This window comes from Nannobrachium achirus (genome assembly GCF_963921795.1).
Source record: "Nannobrachium achirus genome assembly, chromosome: 3".
NCBI lineage: Eukaryota > Metazoa > Chordata > Actinopteri > Myctophiformes > Myctophidae > Nannobrachium > Nannobrachium achirus.
This window is the reverse complement of record NC_137812.1, coordinates 17,253,040-17,274,281: the sequence shown is the minus strand read 5'-3', so window position 1 is coordinate 17,274,281 and position 21,242 is coordinate 17,253,040. Positions and strand designations below refer to the sequence as shown.

General features: G+C 44.1%; 1 protein-coding gene across 1 annotated transcript; it reads left to right on the top strand.

The window, feature by feature from the left end:
• The first annotated feature begins 164 nt into the window (after positions 1 to 164).
• On the top strand, positions 165 to 18,558 carry LOC308282025 (uncharacterized protein). The gene is made up of 26 exons (XM_080722373.1): positions 165 to 580; positions 1,902 to 2,017; positions 3,099 to 4,904; positions 5,122 to 5,316; positions 5,453 to 5,551; positions 5,914 to 5,951; positions 6,049 to 6,092; positions 6,838 to 6,956; positions 7,221 to 7,415; positions 7,552 to 7,650; positions 8,013 to 8,050; positions 8,148 to 8,191; positions 8,931 to 9,049; positions 9,251 to 9,379; positions 9,765 to 9,803; positions 10,584 to 10,739; positions 10,838 to 11,011; positions 12,370 to 13,005; positions 13,498 to 13,707; positions 14,567 to 14,678; positions 14,926 to 15,174; positions 15,466 to 15,720; positions 16,737 to 16,961; positions 17,238 to 17,486; positions 18,017 to 18,145; positions 18,436 to 18,558. The coding sequence occupies exons 3-26, from the start codon at positions 3,249 to 3,251 to the stop codon at positions 18,465 to 18,467; spliced, it is 5,241 nt and encodes a 1,746-aa protein (XP_080578499.1). The 5' UTR covers positions 165 to 580; positions 1,902 to 2,017; positions 3,099 to 3,248; the 3' UTR covers positions 18,468 to 18,558.
• The last annotated feature ends 2,684 nt before the right edge of the window (positions 18,559 to 21,242 follow it).

Genomic DNA, 21,242 nt, shown 5'->3' with positions numbered 1-21,242 from the left:
AAAGAAAACAGTAGCTCAACAGGTCATCACAAAGGGTCCTCCTCTACTAGTCTTGGACCTGAGAAAGAAAACAGTAGCTCAACAGGTCATCACAAAGGGTCCTCCTCTACTAAACATGGACCTGAGAAAGAAAACAGTAGCTCAACAGGTCATCACAAAGGGTCCTCCTCTACTAGTCTTGGACCTGAGAAAGAAAACAGTAGCTCAACAGGTCATCACAAAGGGTCCTCCTCTACTAAACATGGACCTGAGAAAGAAAACAGTAGCTCAACAGGTCATCACAGAGGGTCCTCCACTAGTCTTGGACCTGAGAAAAAAAGGAGCCAGTCACCAGGTCATCACAAAGAGGGGTCCACTAGCCATGGACCTGAGAAAAAAAGGAGCCAGTCACCTGGTCATCACAAAGGGTCTTCCTCTACTAGCCATGGACCTGAGAAAGAAAACAGTAGCTCAACAGGTCATCACAGAGGGTCCTCCTCCACTAGCCGTGGACCTGAGAGAAAAAGGAGCCAGTCACCTGTTCATCACAAAGGGTCCAGAGAAAAGACGGGACCAGAGAAAAGACGGATTCAGTCACCAGGTCAGCATTGTCCTCGCTCTATCCAGCATTGGCCAGGTCATTGCATGGGCAAAATAGGCTCACGCTCTCCAAGGGGAAATCTCAATATTTCTACATTTCATTATTTCAAAGGTTTAGGTTTAGGCCTAGTTTTACTATGGTTATGGTTAGGTTTTAGGGATAGGTTTAGGCCTAGTTTTACTAAGGTTAGGGTTGGGTTTAGGCATGGTGGTTAACATTCACCCGTTAGCATTCACCAGCGTCGGCAGGTAATTGTTATGGCCCAATATCAACACACTCCTGCTCTCCAATGGATTTTTGTGTATTGTCTAATATACTCTAGAGAAAAATTGTCATATTCCACAGGAACATAACTTACTATAGAATCTAGGGACAGGTTCATTGTTAAGAGCCAAAAAAAATAATTTTGTTTCTGAGTCATCGTGAGTAAACTGACTCCTTTCTTTATGAATTGCTCCCTCGCCTCGTTTCTCCTGCCTCAAATTCAACCACTACCTCAAGTGGTGGAAAGTAACTAAGTTAATTTACTTAAGGATTTAAGCCGCCATGTCACATCACATCACACTGGCCCTACTCTTACAGTATCTCCGGCACAATTGTCCCTATCCATGCCAAACTTTGCACACACTCCTTGGCTGGCAAATCACAACCTCCGCCCCTCATTTCTCACATGCCCCTGTTCTAGCTCCACCATGAGGCTGCTTCTTGCTGACAACATTAATGGACACTGCTCCTGCAGATCGTGCCTAAATATCACACAAAGTGGTACACACTATCTCGCAACTCAGCAACATGCATCTGTACCATTTCCCACATTCCCTCCTGATAGGCAACGATTGCCTTCTAAAGTTTGCTGGTTTGCTCCCTTTTCAAAATAATTTCGCAAATCATGAACACCACTTGCCTTTTTCTTTGCAATTAGCCAAGCACATTCCCTCAACACATAGGCATACATGCCACTTAAAATCTTCACATGTACCTGCACATGGGCCTCTTCTAGGGCCACCATGTGGCCGATTCTTGCAAAACACATTTTGCCACTGCCCCTATTGACTTTGCACACAAATCACGCAAAGCAGTACAAAGTATTTCTAAACTCAAAGTCTATATACAGTAGGGCTGAAGTGGTAACTGTATGCTTTGTTTATACATGCGACCTGACGGTCGCTTATCTCCCGATTAGGGAGTCTTACTGGTAGGTAGAATAACATTTCTGGTGTAACCGTGACCTAAAAGAATATTTGTCTACATTGTTTTGGTAGTAGTATAAGTAAAAGTATCAAGTAGAAAAATGTTGTGCTTTTTCCACCACTGTCTGCAGGACGTTCTTCTCGTGACAGCTTGAAACGTCCCCGTGACTCTGCCACGCGTGGTGACGACTCTACCAGACGCAAACCACCACCACCACCAGTGCCAACTGTGACACGCTCATTTAAGGTGATATTGGAATACCCTGGATACCTACCTGCAGAGCTACTAGTTGGCATGCATTGCTATAGGCATCAAAGTTCTAGGGATTTTGCATTGACTCCTTGGGTAGTAATATGATGGAAACACCCATACAAGGGCAAAAAAGCATCATTTTCGCAGCATAGAAACCAATGTATGGGTTCCCACTGTCCATATTTTTTAGTCTTTGATCAAAACGTGCGGCTCAGCTGGGAATGGTATTGAAAAAAAGAAAAAAACATTACACATTACTCTGGCATTCTTTTGCCTGGGAACGTGATTTAAACTTTAAAACGCTCACACGACTTTGGACCTTTTAGACGGCCAATAGGGACGAGCTGTAATTGCTGAGGCCCCGCCGCCTCTATTCCTATTGGCTGGGCTTTAAACAGACATAACTCCAGTTTGCAGCATGGTACCGTCTCGAAACTCGGTTTCTGGACTTAGATGGCCAATAGGGACGAGCTGTAATTGCTGAAGCCACGCCCCCTCTGTCTTCCCATTGGCCGGGCTTTAAACAGACATAACTCCAGTTTGCAGCATGGTACCGTCTCGAAACTCGGTTTCTGGACTTGCATGGTACCGTCTTGAAACTCGGTTTCTGGACTTAGATGCCCAATAGGGACGAGCTGTAATTGCTGAAGCCACGCCCCCTCTGTATTGCCATTGGCCGGCCTTTAAACATCCATAACTCCAGTTTGCAGCATGGTACCGTCTCAAAACTCGGTTTCTGGACTTGGATGTCCAGTAGGGACGAGCTGTAATTGTTGAAGCTCCGCACCCTCTGTCTTCCTATTGGCTGGACTTTAAACAACCATAACTCCAGTTTGCAGCATGGCACTGTCTCGAAAGTTGGTGTCTGGACTTAGATGCCCAATAGGGACGAGCTGTAATTGTTGATGCCCCGCCCCCTCTGTCTTCCTATTGGCCAGGCTTTAAACATCCATAACTCCAGTTCGCAGCATGGTACCGTCTCAAAACTCTGTGTCTGGACTGCCAATAGGGATGAGCCATAATTGTTGAAGCCCTGCCCCCTCTGTCTTGACCTGTCCTTGTTTTCTGTTCCTAGGAGTCACCTGACAACGGCAAAGAAAGCCCCACAGCGCCCACTGCTAGAGTGGAAGATCCTGACTGTCCTGAGATATATTACAGCGACAGTGGGGTCATAGGCTTCCACTGTAAACTGTGTGACTGCAGAGTGGGAGGTAGCAAAGCTGCAATGATAGACCAACACCTTGATGGACAGAAACACAACGTGCTGCTAATTCAGAAGAGACTGTTATGGAGGCTGGAGCTCGCCAAGAAGAGAGGCAACATGGAGGTCGTCTGCAGGAATGAATCTGTTGTGCGGGTTGGCGATAAACCAGACGCTGTGTTTCACTGTAGGCTGTGTAACGCCGGACTTGACCCTGGACTATATGCTGAAAATGGACCAATCAAACACCTCCAGAGTAAGCGACATATCGATTCACTGTGGGGGAAAATGAAAAAGGACAACCGGAGAAAGGCTTCTGGGAAGGCACCAAGCAAAGAGCAGAAAAAAAGGCAGCGCTACTACTGTAAGCTCTGTGATCACTCCCACGATAAATTTGATGAACACGTGACCAGTGAAAAACATGTCGCTAAACTGCTTGAACGCGACGCAATGCTCAGCGGCAAAGTTGAACACGTGGAGGAGGTTTACAGAGTCGGAGACAGCAAGGCGGTTCTTCGCTGTAAGCTCTGTCGATGTTTTCTCCCAGACGGCGCCACCAAACTCGAGCACTTGACTGGGGAAGGGCACGCCGCCACTTTAAGACAGCAGGAAGAGAGGATGAAGGCGGAAGAATTGTTTAAAGAACAACTCCGCCCAAAAGCACCTTTTGTAGAGTTTGAAGAGGCCTGTACTCCCGATGGCAAGAACACTTTTCTCCGCTGTAAAGTGTGTGAATGCACCGTGGCACTGAAAACTAAAAAAGAGCACGTCAAGTCAGACGCGCACGCGAGAAGGTTAAAACTTAGGCTTTATTTTGAGGCCAAGAAGCTGAAGGAGTTGAAGGAGGGCAATGCAGACCAGAACATCAGCAGCCAGGATGAAGCTGCTGCTAAAGGACCGAGAGAGAACGCTGCTCCCACACAAGTCTGCAACCCACAAGAGGACGTGAAGACTGACAAAATAAAAGTGTCCCTCGCCCAAAAACCTGAACCGGGCAAAGCCATCAACACGTCACCAGAGGTAAAACCTGTAGAGATCAAAGCCATCAACACGTCACCAGAGGTAAAACCTGTAGAGATCAAAGTCATCAACACGTCACCAGAGGTAAAACCTATAGATATTGAGGCATTGAACAAGATCAAGAGATTTCAACAATATTTCAACGAGACCAAGACATCAAGCTCTGTTGTTGCTGCTGCTGCTGCTGCTGCTGCTCCTGCTGCTGCTGCTGTTGCTGCTGCTGCTGCTTATGATTCGTACAACAAACCTGCTTATTTAGAGGAGGTTCGTGATGCTCAAGGACAGGTTGTTCGTCTCCGTTGTGATCTCTGCGAATGCAGCGTACAGATAGCCCTCAGTGCAATTGAGTTTCACTTAAAATTAGACGTACACCAAAGAAGGATGAAACTCCGGCATTACTTTGACGCCAAGAAGAAGCAGAAGGAGGAGGAGCTGAGGCACCAGACTGAGGAGAAGATCAGCCAGGATGAAGCTGCTGGGAAAGAACTGAGTGAAGAACGAAAGAGTGATGGCCAGCAGGAGATAAAGGTTGGAGAGGAGCTTTCCAACTCTGCTCCCACACAGGTTTGCAACCCACAAGAGGATGTGAAGACTGACAAAATAGAAGTGTCCCTGGCTGAAAAACCTGTAGAGGGCAAAGCCATCAACACGTCACCAGAGGTATTATTATTATTATTGTGGGCTTGCTAAAAGGCATGACCAGTATGTTACACTAAATCTTTATGTCAAGTTTATTCTCCTAAAAAAAGTTATATTATTATTTGAATTGTTTTGCCACTTATCCTCAATAATATCCTCACGGCCCCTAGAGGTTAAGAACCACTGACTTGGGCTCTTTTTACAGTGGAAAGAGACCTAAACATCTGTTACTTTCCAGTCTGTTAAAGGTCCGCCGGCCAAAGAACCGAAGAAAGTGTCCACCCAGATAACCCCTAGCCCTGCCTGTCTGGTGTACCTGACTGGCATCCCCACAGCGGCCACAGAACAAGAAGTGAAAACGTGGGTCAGTGACTTTGGGAAGTACAACAACGTGGTTCTGTTGTCTGGCAGCGATGCAGACCCAGGACAGAAGGTACTCTCCTTAGGGATAGGCATCAATTCAAACGTTACTTTGCCTCAATTATCTATTCTATTATCATTATTATCTTAATCTCCTATTCTTTGATGGAAATAGCGGAATATCAGAGTGTGATTGTCTTCTCTCCTAGGCATCGGTGTGTATGGTGAAGGAAGAGGATGCTCTGGCTCTGGCTCAGTGTAGCAGCCTCTCCATCAGAGACCAGCCCATTACTGCCACTTTAGCCAAGGTATTGTTTTCATTTAGTTATATATTCATATTTAGTGGTAGTTCCATCATAGACAAACATTTATTTTGTATACGTGTTGAAGATTAAAAAAATATGAAACTGGTATTCAATGAAAGTCGCAGATCTACTACAAACTCACTGCGTCAAGATAGCTATTTTCAGCTAAGCGCTTGTTGTAGAGGAGGACAAAGGGGGGGGAATAATTACAGAGCCCTGGGGATCAACAACATATCTAGATTGTGGTTCAGATACACTGTTATCCATTGAAGTCTGAACACTCTACTGACAGTGTGGAATTAATTGATGCATATATAAATGCATTTCATTTATTGCCTTGTTTCTTTTTTCTTTTTTTTTTTAAGAAACCAGAAGCAGATGACTCAACGGCAGTCAGTAAAGGGTAAGTTAGATGGATTCTCCCTTTTACAAGCCCTCTCACTCCCCCTCATCTCTCACAAAACACTAATTTGAGGAGAAACTACTTTGTGTCTTCACAGGACATCTTCCCAGGGACTGTCAGCCAAGGGTGCTCAGGATGCAGGTAAGATGATGATGTCAAACCCCATGGAGAGAATAAACCATATACATCAGTATCCATTCATACACTGAAGCCAGGTCAACCTGAGAGACCCAAGCCCAGAAGCCTAATGGAAATGAACAGTCAGAATTCAACACTGTGACTATTTGGGGAAATCTCTTTCGAACAACCATCATTTCGATCGGAGGGTTAGCGACTCACCCCACAGAGGTTAGGGTAAGGGTTAGACTCACCCCACGGAGGTTAGGGTAAGGGTTAGAGTTGGGTGTCGAAAAGATGACATGTAGAAACAGCGAAGCGCTCCCGACTGTTTCACTCTCATTTGCGGCTAAAAGCATACGTATGTGTGCAAATTGCATTTAGGAACACATTTGCATTGAAAAGTATTACCAGCCCACGTTTCTTTTTCCCGTAAAATAAACATATTTTAAGGGATTCATGGTTTCGATATACATTTTCTGCTCTCTTTTCTCCTTGAGTTCACACAAACACACACACACACACACACCCCGCTGCACTGTGCATTTGATTGGCCCAGCCCAGGTGGGCCTGGTTTTATTTTTTCAGGCTAGGTTTAGGAGAAATGCCAAAGAAAGAGGCTCTTCCTCTACACTATGTATATGTCCATGGTGCTGCATATCACTCACTCACTGTTGCTCGTTATAGATGGACATTTGCATTGTCTTCGAGAGAGCTTTTGTTTGGCTTTACAAGACATTTAGCAGGGCGGCCGTGTGTGTTTTCTCAGGAAAATCAGTTTTGATCTCTGGGCTTCCTGAGAGCGGCTGGAGCCAGAGTGATATCGTCAACGTGTGCCAGCCCTTTGGAGCCCCCACTGACATCATCCTGGTTAGGCAGTTGGGGAAGGTGGGTGTGAAGGTGTCACACACACGCACGCGCGCGCGCGCGCGCACACACACACACACACACACACACACACACACACACACACACACACACACACACACACACACACACACACACACACATACTTACCAAGACATTATATTATTATTTGAATTGTTTTGCCACTTATCCTCAATAATATCCTCACGGCCCCTAGAGGTTAAGAACCACTGACTTGGGCTCTTTTTACAGTGGAAAGAGACCTAAACATCTGTTACTTTCCAGTCTGTTAAAGGTCCGCCGGCCAAAGAACCAAAGAAAGTGTCCACCCAGATAACCCCTAGCCCTGCCTGTCTGGTGTACCTGACTGGCATCCCCACAGCGGCCACAGAACAAGAAGTGAAAACGTGGGTCAGTGACTTTGGGAAGTACAACAACGTGGTTCTGTTGTCTGGCAGCGATGCAGACCCAGGACAGAAGGTACTCTCCTTAGGGATAGGCATCAATTCAAACGTTACTTTGCCTCAATTATCTATTCTATTATCATTATTATCTTAATCTCCTATTCTTTGATGGAAATAGCGGAATATCAGAGTGTGATTGTCTTCTCTCCTAGGCATCGGTGTGTATGGAGAGGGAAGAGGATGCTCTGGCTCTGGCCCAGTGTAGCAGCCTCTCCATCAGAGACCAGCCCATCACTGCCACTTTAGCCAAGGTATTGTTTTCATTTAGTTGTATATTCATATTTAGTGGTAGTTCCATCATAGACAAACATTTATTTTGTATGCGTGTTGAAGATTAAAAAAATATGAAACTGGTATTCAGTGAAAGTCGCAGATCTACTACAAACTCACTGCGTCAAGATAGCTATTTTCAGCTAAGCGCTTGTTGTAGAGGAGGACAAAGGGGGGGGAATAATTACAGAGCCCTGGGGATCAACAACATATCTAGATTGTGGTTCAGATAGACTGTTATCCATTGAAGTCTGAACACTCTACTGACAGTGTGGAATTAATTGATGCATATATAAATGCATTTCATTTATTGCCTTGTTTCTTTTTTCTTTTTTTTTTTAAGAAACCAGAAGCAGATGACTCAACGGCAGTCAGTAAAGGGTAAGTTAGATGGATTCTCCCTTTTACAAGCCCTCTCACTCCCCCTCATCTCTCACAAAACACTAATTTGAGGAGAAACTACTTTGTGTCTTCACAGGACATCTTCCCAGGGACTGTCAGCCAAGGGTGCTCAGGATGCAGGTAAGATGATGATGTCAAACCCCATGGAGAGAATAAACCATATACATCAGTATCCATTCATACACTGAAGCCAGGTCAACCTGAGAGACCCAAGCCCAGAAGCCTAATGGAAATGAACAGTCAGAATTCAACACTGTGACTATTTGGGGAAATCTCTTTCGAACAACCATCATTTCGATCGGAGGGTTAGCGACTCACCCCACAGAGGTTAGGGTAAGGGTTAGACTCACCCCACGGAGGTTAGGGTAAGGGTTAGAGTTGGGTGTCGAAAAGATGACATGTAGAAACAGCGAAGCGCTCCCGACTGTTTCACTCTCATTTGCGGCTAAAAGCATACGTATGTGTGCAAATTGCATTTAGGAACACATTTGCATTGAAAAGTATTACCAGCCCAGGTTTCTTTTTCCCGTAAAATAAACATATTTTAAGGGATTCATGGTTTCGATATACATTTTCTGCTCTCTTTTCTCCTTGAGTTCACACAAACACACACACACACCCCGCTGCACTGTGCATTTGATTGGCCCAGCCCAGGTGGGCCTGGTTTTATTTTTTCAGGCTAGGTTTAGGAGAAATGCCAAAGAAAGAGGCTCTTCCTCTACACTATGTATATGTCCATGGTGCTGCATATCACTCACTCACTGTTGCTCGTTATAGATGGACATTTGCATTGTCTTCGAGAGAGCTTTTGTTTGGCTTTACAAGACATTTAGCAGGGCGGCCGTGTGTGTTTTCTCAGGAAAATCAGTTTTGATCTCTGGGCTTCCTGAGAGCGGCTGGAGCCAGAGTGATATCGTCAACGTGTGCCAGCCCTTTGGAGCCCCCACTGACATCATCCTGGTTAGGCAGTTGGGGAAGGTGGGTGTGAAGGTGTCATACGCACGCACGCACGCACGCACGCACGCACGCACGCACACACACACACACACACACACACACTTACCAAGACATTTCTTCACTAATGTGTTTGTGAAGGTAACACATCTAACAAAGTTAGAGGGGAACTTTTGACAGCTGTTGAACATTCACTTACGTACTATACTTAATACTGTCCACCAGGCTGTGTTGTTGATGCCAGAGCAGATGGCTGAGCTGATGGTGAAGGAGCACGGCGTCTCCCCCATGAAGATCAACGGCTCTGAAGTGGAGATGGTCATGTTGGACGAGGACATCACGCTAAACACACCGGTAACACCGCTGCTAACCCTGATCTGAAACCATATCCCTCTCTACACTCTACTGTAGTTTGATCTGAAACCCTGTCCCTGTCTACACTCTAGTTTGATCTGAAACCCTGTCCCTGTCTACACTCTAGTACGGGGGTGGGCACCTTTGATGATGGCGAGGGCCAGGGTTAGGGTTAGGGTTAGGGTTGTAGGCCTTTAAGTTTAGATAGATAGATAGATACCAACAGCTAGTATTTAAGACAATCAAAATAAAGCCCTGAGAGTTTCTGTCTTTTTGGGCCTTGGCTTATCATATCTTAGTCCTGATTTCCTTCCCATTCAATGTTGACATGTTGTGCTGTCCTACTATAAATGCCAACCCTGAAAATAATCTAAATGTCTCGCAGGTGGCGCTGTACAATCTTCTGTTTCCGCCTAAAGACACAGTAAGTATCTTCTCTTTCCTCCTGAGCTTTGCACACTGCTGCGTTGTTCGGGCCGAATATCGGAGTGAATTTCTGAACACGCAAATAAAAAAATCAACCTCACCTTATGTCAATCACGTTTGCACACTGCCGCCCGTTTTGTATATATTTATTTATTTATTAGACCGAATTTCGCAACTGTTGCTACTGAGTCCCTTGCTCTCTCTCTCTTTCCTCTCTCTCCCTGGCCTCCGGATTTCGGATTTCCAAAACGCAACAAAAACACGCAGTGCAATGTGCAACCAGCTTTACTGTAATATCTACTCGTATAGCACATTTAATAACAACTAAAGTTAACCCGAAAGTCCATAGATTACAACAGATTGTTTTCAATTCATACACCATGCAATGGTGTTGCTTGCCAAAATTAGCAAATCTACAAGCTACCAAATCAATGGCTTGGACTGTAGATCTGTTCTTTTTGGAAAAATAATAACAATCACTTGGCAGATAAGAAAAACTTAACAATAATAGCAAGAACAGCACAATTTAGTTAATTAACTTAAAACAGCCATTGGCTGCTTAGTGCTTATAGTGACTAATTCACCACTATCCTTGCCAAACAAGTAGTCTATTGCATGTATTAGTTCGATTAACGGTGGCACCCCGGCTACTAATACAAGCTCACAACACACAATCTGCCAGTTTAAGTGATGCTCACCCATTATTATTACATACCTGCACTAGGGACGCTAGAGCCTCTCAGCCTCATAATTTGTAACCAGGCTTTTCTCTTTGCAGATGAATAAGCCTGGCTACGAGAGGCTACTCCATAGCTTCAATGGCCTGTTGGTGATCAGAAATGTTCCTGACACGCCCAGCGCCCCCTCAGAGGTCCAGATGTTGGTTGAGCGAATTGGAAAGGTCCACAACAGCCTGGTTCTCAATCACAACATGGTTAGAAACACATTGTGGTTGCACGTGTTCGAGCAGGGATGCCAGCTGTTGCACACTTGTTATATTCATTAACGAAAACAATCCCTACTCCATTCCAGATCATCTGTGAGATGTTGACGCATGCCGCTGTCAGGCGCACAAAGTCTCACTTCCAAAAGTTCCCGGTTGTCCTGCAGAGGAATCCTCTTTTCTTCCACTCAAGGCCAGACCCCATACTCCCGTGCAATGTGTGGGGGCCTCGCTGGCTGCCTCCCTGGCTGGATTCATCCAAGGTAAGCCCAGTACAGTTTGGTAGGCATTATTAGGCCATGGACCCCCATCACTGTGAGAGTTTACACTCTCAGAGTTACAGACCTGCAATAGTCCATTTGGTTCCCAACTATAAATCATTTAGCCTGGGGAGCCCCTGGAACCTCCTCAAGGACCCCCGGGGGACCCCCTAGACCCCATTTTAAGAGCCATTTAACTTAAATCAGCAGAGGTTGGTTGATTGCCATTTGCCAATGGTCTAGCCTGGTACCAGCCTGCTATAGTCCGGCTGCCAACTTGTTTTTTATGGCATAGGTATGATATTTTTTATTATTGGCCTAAAATGTTGTCTGTATACATACCGTCATGAAACCACCTGCTGACCGCCTGTCATCCATATCCATTGCAAGCATTCAGAAATCAATAATATATTCAGAATAATTAAAAACCCCTAGTTTGACCCCTCACATGCTCCTTAAAGCAGATTCTTTGGGGGTATTTTTTTCCTTAATAGTATAGTGCATTGGTTCTCAACCTGTGGGTCGGGACCCCCAGAGGGGTCCCCACATTATTTTGGGGGGTCCCCAGATGTGTATCTAAATGTTAATAACTTAACATTGTTTTCTCACCCAACAGTAAACAGACACACATACAGTATAAGTGTATACAAGGTATCTGCACATTGGCATTTAAGAACTTAAAAGACTTTTTAATACCTCTGGTCAAACATTGTTCAAATTGTCAAATATTAGAGGCAGAACTACATGCGCAGATCTACATGCTCACAACGCCTCGCTAAGCGAGGCGTTGTGAGCATGTAGATCTGCTATTTTCAAAATGGAATAGATCAAGTCAAACTAAATGTAATTCCAACTCCTACAATTGTGCTCGTCACGGTGGGGGGTCCCCAGTTAAAATATGATTATTTTGGGTCGCGGTCTGAAAAGGTTGAGAACCACTGGTATAGTGTATAGTGTATCTCTCGCGTTGTAAAGTTTCACTTTCGGTTTAGACCCACGGACTGTAAAGCCTCTCTCTCTCTCTCTCTCTCTGTGTTGACTTTTGTGTGGCGCTGGTGTGACGTGAGGACGTGTGCGTGAGGACGTCGGCACGTGTGCCACGTGATCATTCCTAGCCAATTGGAGTGCTGCATTTGGTGTGTCTGACTGACAATTTGGTTGTGTCTGACTGACATACAAAAACCGCTGGCTGCAGTTTACAAATGTAATATAAGATATAGAGGTGTCTCACATGGATCATGGTTGCCTGAGACGGCGCGCCTCTGTCATCTCCAACGAAAACAAGCGCTCCGCCCTTGGAACGGGAACGGTGTTTTAATTCACGCTGCTCAGCTTGACGTGTCCTTGTTTTCTGTTCCTAGGAGTCACCTGACGACGGCGACAAAGGCGGCCACAAGTATGACTACCTTGTGGACATTTATTACGATGGCACGGCCATAAAATACTTCTGTAAACTGTGTGAAAAAAATTTGAACAGTAGAGACGCTCTAGCTGTAGACGACCATGTGCAAGAAGACTGGCACAAAGAAAACGAGAAGCCATACCATCATGACAAGACCACAGAGCAGATCTTCGTCGTCAAGGAGGAATATTTAACAAAGGTTCATGAGGAATCATCTGAACTACCGTTCACTACCTTCTACTGTTCTCTCTGTCAGTGCACAATAAAGGAATCCAATAAATGTACGATTGATACATTAAAAATGTCATACCTTCACCTCACGGGAAAGAAACATATTGCTTCACGGTTGAGGAAGATAAGCAGCCAGGATGGAGCTGCTGGTAAAGAACCCAGTGAAGAACCAAAGAGAGACGACCAGCACGACATGAAGGTTGGAGAGCAGCTTTCCAACGGTGCTCCCACACAGGTCTGCAACCCAGAAGCAGAGGAACTGGACAAGATGAACTCTGATGAACCAAAGGAGACCAAGTCCTCTAGCTCTGCTGATGCTGATGGCGAGCTTTCTTCCAATAAGCCTGCCGATCATGATTCCACGGTATGTGTTGGTCTGTTTCGCTGACCAGTTGTTTTTCTCTTCCTCAGTAGAGATTGTCTAGTTAATCTCTACTGATTAGTTACTGGTTGGTTAGTTACTTGAATTGTTAGCTGAGGCAGATCTTAGAAAAGATGAGACATAGTAGATGAGGATCTGATGTGATAGGATCCTAATCCAGCAGTGAGTTCATGTGACTAGCACTGATCCTGGTGTTCTGGCATAGAGGTTACAAAGTTATGTTGTATTGACATACTCATCATACAGATCATTAAAACAAAGTTGCATGGTAAGACTTGCCTTTAAGTATCCTTTATCCTGTTAGATAGACAAGTGTCAGACTGGCATCTTGAAGTAGATGTGATACATCTTTAAGTCCCTCCTTGTTTTTGGGGAATAATTTACTCTTAACTTGTTAGCTTGTTAGCAGCATTACCTAGAGTATGCCTGGATGTCATTGAGTGCATAACACAAGCATTTTCTTTTTTACTGCAGTCTACTTTGTCATTGGGCTCTGTCGTGGAGGTGATGATAGGGAAGGGTCACCGTGGGACTGTAGCCTATTTGGGTGCCACCCGCTTTACCCCCGGCAAATGGGTGGGTGTCATTCTGGATGAGGCCAAGGGCAAGAATGACGGCACGTTGCGGGGCAAGCAATACTTCACCTGCCAGGAAAAGCATGGCCTATTCGTCCGGAAGAGCAAGGTAACCACGAAAATTATACAGACGGAAGACCGAATATTCAAGTTGTACACCGAAAATGGCAGATCTACAAGATCTGATCGTGACTTTTGAACTTATAGATCGGCTATCTCCGGTTCATCACACAGTGCTCAACAGTGCTCAACAAAGTTTAAATGTAGTGTGTGCGTCATCCGTCTCTGTGGTTAGGCCCAAATCTTTGTTTTTCCTTGATATTATTTGTCTCTCCTCAGAGGTGTGCTGTGGATGGTTGAGATCTCAATGTGCCTAACAATGCATTTCAAACCATATTATTTTATTATTATTGCTGCAATATGGTAACACCTGGGTTTCCAACCCTGATCTCCCACACAGTAATTCATATCTGAATCTTGAGGATTTTCAGTAGGCAGGGAGAGTACATCACTTATTACATTTTCAGTGCTTTACTTTGAAACTGGCTAATGCCGGATCGATAATATAGACAGTGGTTGTTCTGAATACAAATTGTGTGGTGTAATATGTGTGTCCTGTGTGGATGTACGCATGACACAAACACAGACACAAAACGCCCCTCCGTGACCTTAATTCAGTTTTATGTCAGCGACGCTGTCATGCAACAAAGTATGAATGACATGCATCTCTCCTTAATCCAAGGTTCATGTATCCACTCACCGATTTGGGTGTTGTGTCATGTTCTCCTGATCGTGTGTGTGTGTGTGTGTGTGTGTGTGTGTGTGTGTGTGTGTGTGTGTGTGTGTGTGTGTGTGTGTGTGTGTGTGTGTGTGTGTGTGTGTGTGTGTGTGTGTGTGTGTGTGTGTGTGTGTGTGTGTGTGTGTGTGTGTGTGTGTGTGTGTGTGTGTGTGTGTGTGTGTGTGTCCAGATTCAGCTGGTGAGGGACTCCAGTGCCTCCACACCAGAAACCCCTGATGCTGCTGCTACCTCCAAGCTGCTTGCTCCTGATAGTACCACCTCCAAGCTGCCCAGCCTGAGTGGTAAGACCTGGTGTCCTCCTGATGTTGGGCATGTCATTATACTGTAGGCACAAGTTGGTAAAAATGTACTAGAAAGAATTTCCATTTAGAGAATATTGCAGATCAATTCGTTGTGAGCTTGTAGATTGACTATTTTCGCTTTCTTTATCATTTATTTATTATGCATGATTTAGCCCCTTTTTAATACCGAAATAAATAAATAAATCTACCAAGAAGACTAAAGCATTTTGATGTATTTTAACTGCAGCCAATATGTACTCCACCCTGGAAGATGAGTTCCTCCCTGAGTCTGCTCCAGCTACGACCCCCGGCTCACCTAAGGGTGCCACCACCCCCGATGAGGAGGTGTGCTCCTTCAGTGTGACGCCTACAGCAGGAGGAGAGCAGGAGAACCAAGGTCCAGACAGACACAGCCAGGCTGAGGTGGAGGAGACAGAGAAAGTAGAGCAGATGGAGGATGAGGAGGACAAAGAGAAGACAGCTGCCTCTGTCTCTGGTAAGATGAATGTGTTGTTGTTTAGACTAATACACACACAACACATTAAAACAACAGCATGTTGTCCCTGGCCAGTCTTTAGACATAGATAGTATTTCATTTTACTCTCTACAAATATGAACACACCCAACATTCTCTTTGTTTCGTTGTGAGCTTGTAGATTGGCTATTTTCGCTTTTTCTTTTTTTTATCATTTATTTATTATGCATGATTTAGCCACTTTTAATACCGAAATAAATAAAAAAGAATCTACCGAAAAGACTAAAGCATTTTGATGTATTTTAACTGCAGCCAATATGGACTCCACCCTGGCAGATGAGTTCCTCCCTGCGTCTGCTCCAGCTACGACCCCCGGCTCACCTAAGGGTGCCACCACCCCCGATGAGGAGGTGTGCTCCTTCAGTGTGACGCCTACAGCAGGAGGAGAGCAGGAGAACCAAGGTCCAGACAGACACAGCCAGGCTGAGGTGGAGGAGACAGAGAAAGTAGAGCAGATGGACTCGGTGGATGAGGAGGACAAAGAGAAGACAGCTGCCTCTGTCTCTGGTAAGATGAATGTGTTGTTGTTTAGACGAATACACCCACAACACATTAAAACAACAGCATGTTGTCCCTGGTCAGTCTTTAGACATAGATAGTATTTCATTTTACTCTCTACAAATATGAACACACCCAACATTCTCTTTGTTTCGTTGTGAGCTTGTAGATTGGCTATTTTCGCTTTTTTTATCATTTATTTATTATGCATGATTTAGCCCCTTTTAATACGGAAATAAATAAATAAATCTACCAAGAAGACTAAAGCATTTTGATGTATTTTAACTAGGGATGGTCCGATCAGGTTTTTGGAGCGGTGAAAGCGCTCCCAATAGACAGGTATGTCCGTGGGTATGTGGGTGGGTGGGTGGGTGGCTGGCTGGGTGGCCGTGTCCGTAGCCTGGCAATACCTTGAGTGGCCACACACAACACACTAGTTAAAGGAGGGGCGCTGTTTTGTGCAGGCCAGGCACACTCACCACTCACTCACACACGCACGCAACACACACACACACACACACACACACACACACACACACACTGCTGCTCAGATTCACCGCTCCACTTCGAACCAAGGTTTGATTTTTTGGAACCGATCACCGAGCACCGATCACAAAAGTTTGATCACCCGATACCGATCAATCACCGATCCGATCAAGTTATTATTTATATATTATTTATATTTTCTAAATGTTAATGTTTTAACATTAATTAATTAATTCACTCATGAATTCATTTATATGTTTGCCTTATAGTTATTTACCAGCATTACTATGTATTTATTATCGTAGCAGTAACTAATTATTCCTTCAGCACTGTGGAAATCAATACCCCAAAATGGCCTCAAGTGGGCATACTGAACGGCTGGTTGATCGGATGCACCGATCGGATCGGTGAATTTACCTTTTGATCTAAACCACCGATTATCGCCGATCGCGCTTTGATCGGCCCGATCCGATCCATTGCCGATTGATCGGTAACATCTCTAATTTTAACTGCAGCCAATATGTACTCCACCCTGGCAGATGAGTCCCTCCCTGCGTCTGCTCCAGCTACGACCCCCGGCTCACCTAAGGGTGCCACCACCCCCGATGAGGAGGTGTGCTCCTTCAGTGTGACGCCTACAGCAGGAGGAGAGCAGGAGAACCAAGGTCCAGACAGACACAGCCAGGCTGAGGTGGAGGAGACAGAGAAAGTAGAGCAGATGGAGGATGAGGAGGACAAAGAGAAGACGGCTGCCTCTGTCTCTGGTAGGATGAATGTGTTGTTGTTTAGACTAATTCACACGCATTAAAACAACAGCATGTTGTCCCTGGCCAATCTTTAGACATAGATAGTATTTCATTTTACTCTCTACAAATATGAACACACCCAACATTCTCTTTGTTTCGTTGTGAGCTTGTAGATTGGCTATTTCCGCTTTTTTTATCGTTCATTTATTATGCATGATTTAGCCCCTTTTAATACCGAAATAAATAAATAAATCTACCAAAAAGACTAAAGCATTTTGATGTGTTTAACTGCAGCCAATATGGACTCCACCCTGGCAGATGAGTTCCTCCCTGAGTCTGCTCCAGCTACGACCCCCGGCTCACCTAAGGGTGCCACCACCCCCGATGAGGAGGTGTGCTCCTTCAGTGTGACGCCTACAGCAGGAGGAGAGCAGGAGAACCAAGGTCCAGACAGACACAGCCAGGCTGAGGTGGAGGAGACAGAGAAAGTAGAGCAGATGGAGGATGAGGAGGACAAAGAGAAGACGGCTGCCTCTGTCTCTGGTAAGATGAATGTGTTGTTGTTTAGACTAATACACACACAACGCATTAAAACAACAGCATGTTGTCCCTGGCCAGTCTTTAGACATATAGTCCATGGGCCATACAAGATGTCGCTCTTGGAAAGGTGGCAAAGGTTATCATGCATTGAAAAGCTCCATATCTGTAGATTATATTTTGGTATGATAACCCTTTCTGAGACCCAGCTAAATTGGTGTTATCAGCCGCTAGAGTTGGTGTCCCATTAACTTTATATTACAGGGGAAAAAAGCAAAAAATGAATCTTTTTTTCCCCTGTAATGTAAAGTTAATGGGACACCAACTCTAGCGGCTGATAACACCAATTTAGCTGGGTCTCAGAAAGGGTTATCATACCAAAATATATTCTACAGATATAGAGCTTTTCAAAAATGCATGGTAACCTTTGCCACCTTTCCGAGAGTGACGTCTCGTATGGCCCATGGACTAATAGATAGTATTTCATTTTACTCTCTCTACAAATATGAACACACCCAACATTCTCTTTGTTTCAGTGAAGCGCCTGATGTCTGATGACAATAGAAGGGAGGAAGAACCTATGCAGAAGAAACAGAAGACACTGCAAGCAGCCACTGCTGCTGACAACCCTCCTCCTCCCTTTGAACCTAACAGTGCTGATGATGGTAATATAATCTCCATGCCATCAGCTAGTAAGAGCTCACTTACATGGTCATTCATATGACCTTACATGGTCATCCATATGACTTTACATGGTCATTCATAGGTCTTAATATTCTCTATGTCAGACCAGTGGTTTGGTCCTTCATATCAAGATGAACAACTGCTAAGAACTGCAGGCTGCTGCCCTCTGCTGGACATTTTGGGAACCTTTGTGAACCTTTGAGCCAGTGGAGTTATGTCTATTTGATGTTTGATTCTTGTTTTGTTGTTGTTTGTGTTTGTTCTTTTACAGAAATATCTCCAGAGCAAGAAGACAACCTCTAGCTGATTTAAACCTCTGATTTGATTTAATATGAACTTGAATGACAGTCAATGTGTCACCCATCAACGCTCCACATTCTCTTGTTGATCATGGGTAAAATATCTTATTAAGTTGTTAATAAGATATTCTTAAGTTGTTTTAAAGAAAATGTGTAAATAAATGTTCTATTTAGTTTTTTCAAATGCTTATTGGTTCTGGTGTTGTAATATGTATAATTGATTGTAAGGTTTGTGTGTGCGTGTGAGAGAGAGAGAGAGTGTGTGTGTGTGCGCGCGTGACTTTTCAGATTTTGCAAATGCAATGCCAAACATTTAAGCCTCAATGCTATGTGAAAATGTCTGACATGAAGGGAAAGTGAATCCCCCGCTGCAGAAAATGTAGGTGCTTTCTCATAAATTAATTTAAACAAAACCAGAGAAACTGTGATGATGATGGGGGCTCAGCTTAATCTGACTTCCCAGAGAAGCACTTTTCATCTACCATCAGTCTAGTCCCATATCCAGTTGTCTATAACTGACACTATGATTGATGCCTGTCACCCCCCACTTCCTGTCAACCTACTCTCCTATCAATAATGGCATAAAACAACTTGTTGATATTGCTTAGCGCCATAGCCAAATGGGAATGCAATCCCTACATGCATTGTTCCCGAGTAGACCGGTCACCGGTCTAGTAGTTAGATAACCCAGGAATCTTGTAGCATAATGTGTGTGTCTTCTATTCATCTATTTATACCCCTACATTATGGGAATCCCAAAGCACAAGCTTGGTTGGTTTAAATTAGACAATTCTGGAGATCCCCAAACGAGTTTGCCATCAATATGACATCCTAGACTGGCCTCCAAGTACTCTTTTTTTTTTTTTTAGTCAAATATGTTTCATTGCCAACAGATTTATGAAACATTACAAAATTAACATGTTGGATGTCTAAAATATCAGAGAGCGTCTCAAAGATCTTAATCCAATATCTCTGTATTTGAGGACAGCCCGGGCAAAGCTGTGTAGTAGGTTTGCTTCCGTTGCATTTGTCAGTGTGGGGAAATATCTGGAAATATCTTCTGCAACTTGGATTTGGAATAGTGAGGCCTATGTATGTATAGTTCGGAATTGAATAAGGCAGTGTCTAGATTAATTGAGCAATTAAGTTAATAAGGCAGTGTCTAGATTAATTGAGCAATTAAGTATTAACTTATTCTAAGCTATCTTCCCAGAGCGTCTCCGATATCGGGGTCCCCAACTCATTTTCCCATGCTAATTTAATCGCTGAGGTAGTAGGGAGGTTAATAGCCTATAGTGACACTGACTCTTAAAAGTATGATACAGCATATTCATGTCTTGCCCTATATTTTGAAGGAGGAACTTGTCTAGGCGCGAAGGTGATGCTCTTGCGAAGGTACGGTTAAAATTCGAGACAAAGTCTCTAACCTGCTGAAACATAACAATGACTCCTAGGGAGTACATTTTTTTTCCTGCAACTGCGCAAATGAGGCAAATGTTTCTTCTATATAGAGATCTCCAGCTGTGTGTACCTGTACCTGTATACCCAAGTCCTTTCATCGTGAAAAACTGTTATCCAATTGGTATGGTGGGAATATCAATATATGCAAGTGCAGTTATGAAAAAAAAAGCACTGTACCCCCAAACATTTGCAACAAAAGGGTTTTCAACTGTTTTTTGTAGCATTAGGTGTCCTTAATAACATACTAAAAGTTTGACCACTAGAAAGTGGCCATTTTCAAGATGGTGTCCAAGATGGCCATACATTCATTAAAATGCCTATATCTCCTACATTATTCACCCTAGACAAGTAATTTTGGTGTCTAACCCTATGTTTATGGGGCCGAGGAATCAATTGGTCTTGTCCAAACTGCTGAAAAACATCCATTATATAATTTTAGAGATCGGTCAGTCAGTCAGTAGGTCAGTCACAATGCATTTCCACCTTTATCTCTTCAGCAACTGATCCCAATTTTCACATGGCATTGGCCATTAGCATTATACAGAGGCTGACGGAGCCCGATTTCCATTTTCACCAAATTCAAGCTATTTAATCGCGTTTTTAGACCACTTCTGTTCAACTCAACTTCAGCCTGTTGTCAGGGCAACGGTCCGTTCCTCCAGGCAATGGGATCTGTAACCCCACACCCACCAATCTCACAGTTAGTCTCTCTCTCTCTCTCTCTCTCTCTCTCTCTCTCATGTGGTTTGCCTGCATGCACGGGTCACTCATGCACCGGGTGCATTTGATGTGTGTCTTATCTTCCGACGGGTATGGCAAAATTATGTAGAGCAAGCGCATATCCTCATACTTCTATTCACCTAATTTAGCTGTTAAATTATTTGTATCCATCAAAAAATATACACTCCTCCATGGGCTGCTCCTTACATTATGATGCCCCCACATATTCTCACGCACGCACCAGTTACAGTTACTTTCTCCATAACCCACACTCTGCACATATATTGGAGCACATATCTTCAAACGGGTAAGGTCTAGTTTACATAATTGTGAAATCCAATATTTTGTATTTTCAGTTATAAGAAGCAAAAAAGATAGTGAGCTATGCCCAAAATAAGATTGCATTTGTTTCCCATTTTTTATCACGTCATGGATAACCGGACTGCCCTTGCAAATAGACGTATCTAGAGTCTTTGGGGATAAAAGTATCAACCCCAAACATCATGGATGGCCTCCAAGTACTACTCTGACACTGCACATGAAAGGGGAAGGCTAACAAACCATGGTAGGCCACTGGCCCGACATGGCAATAATATCT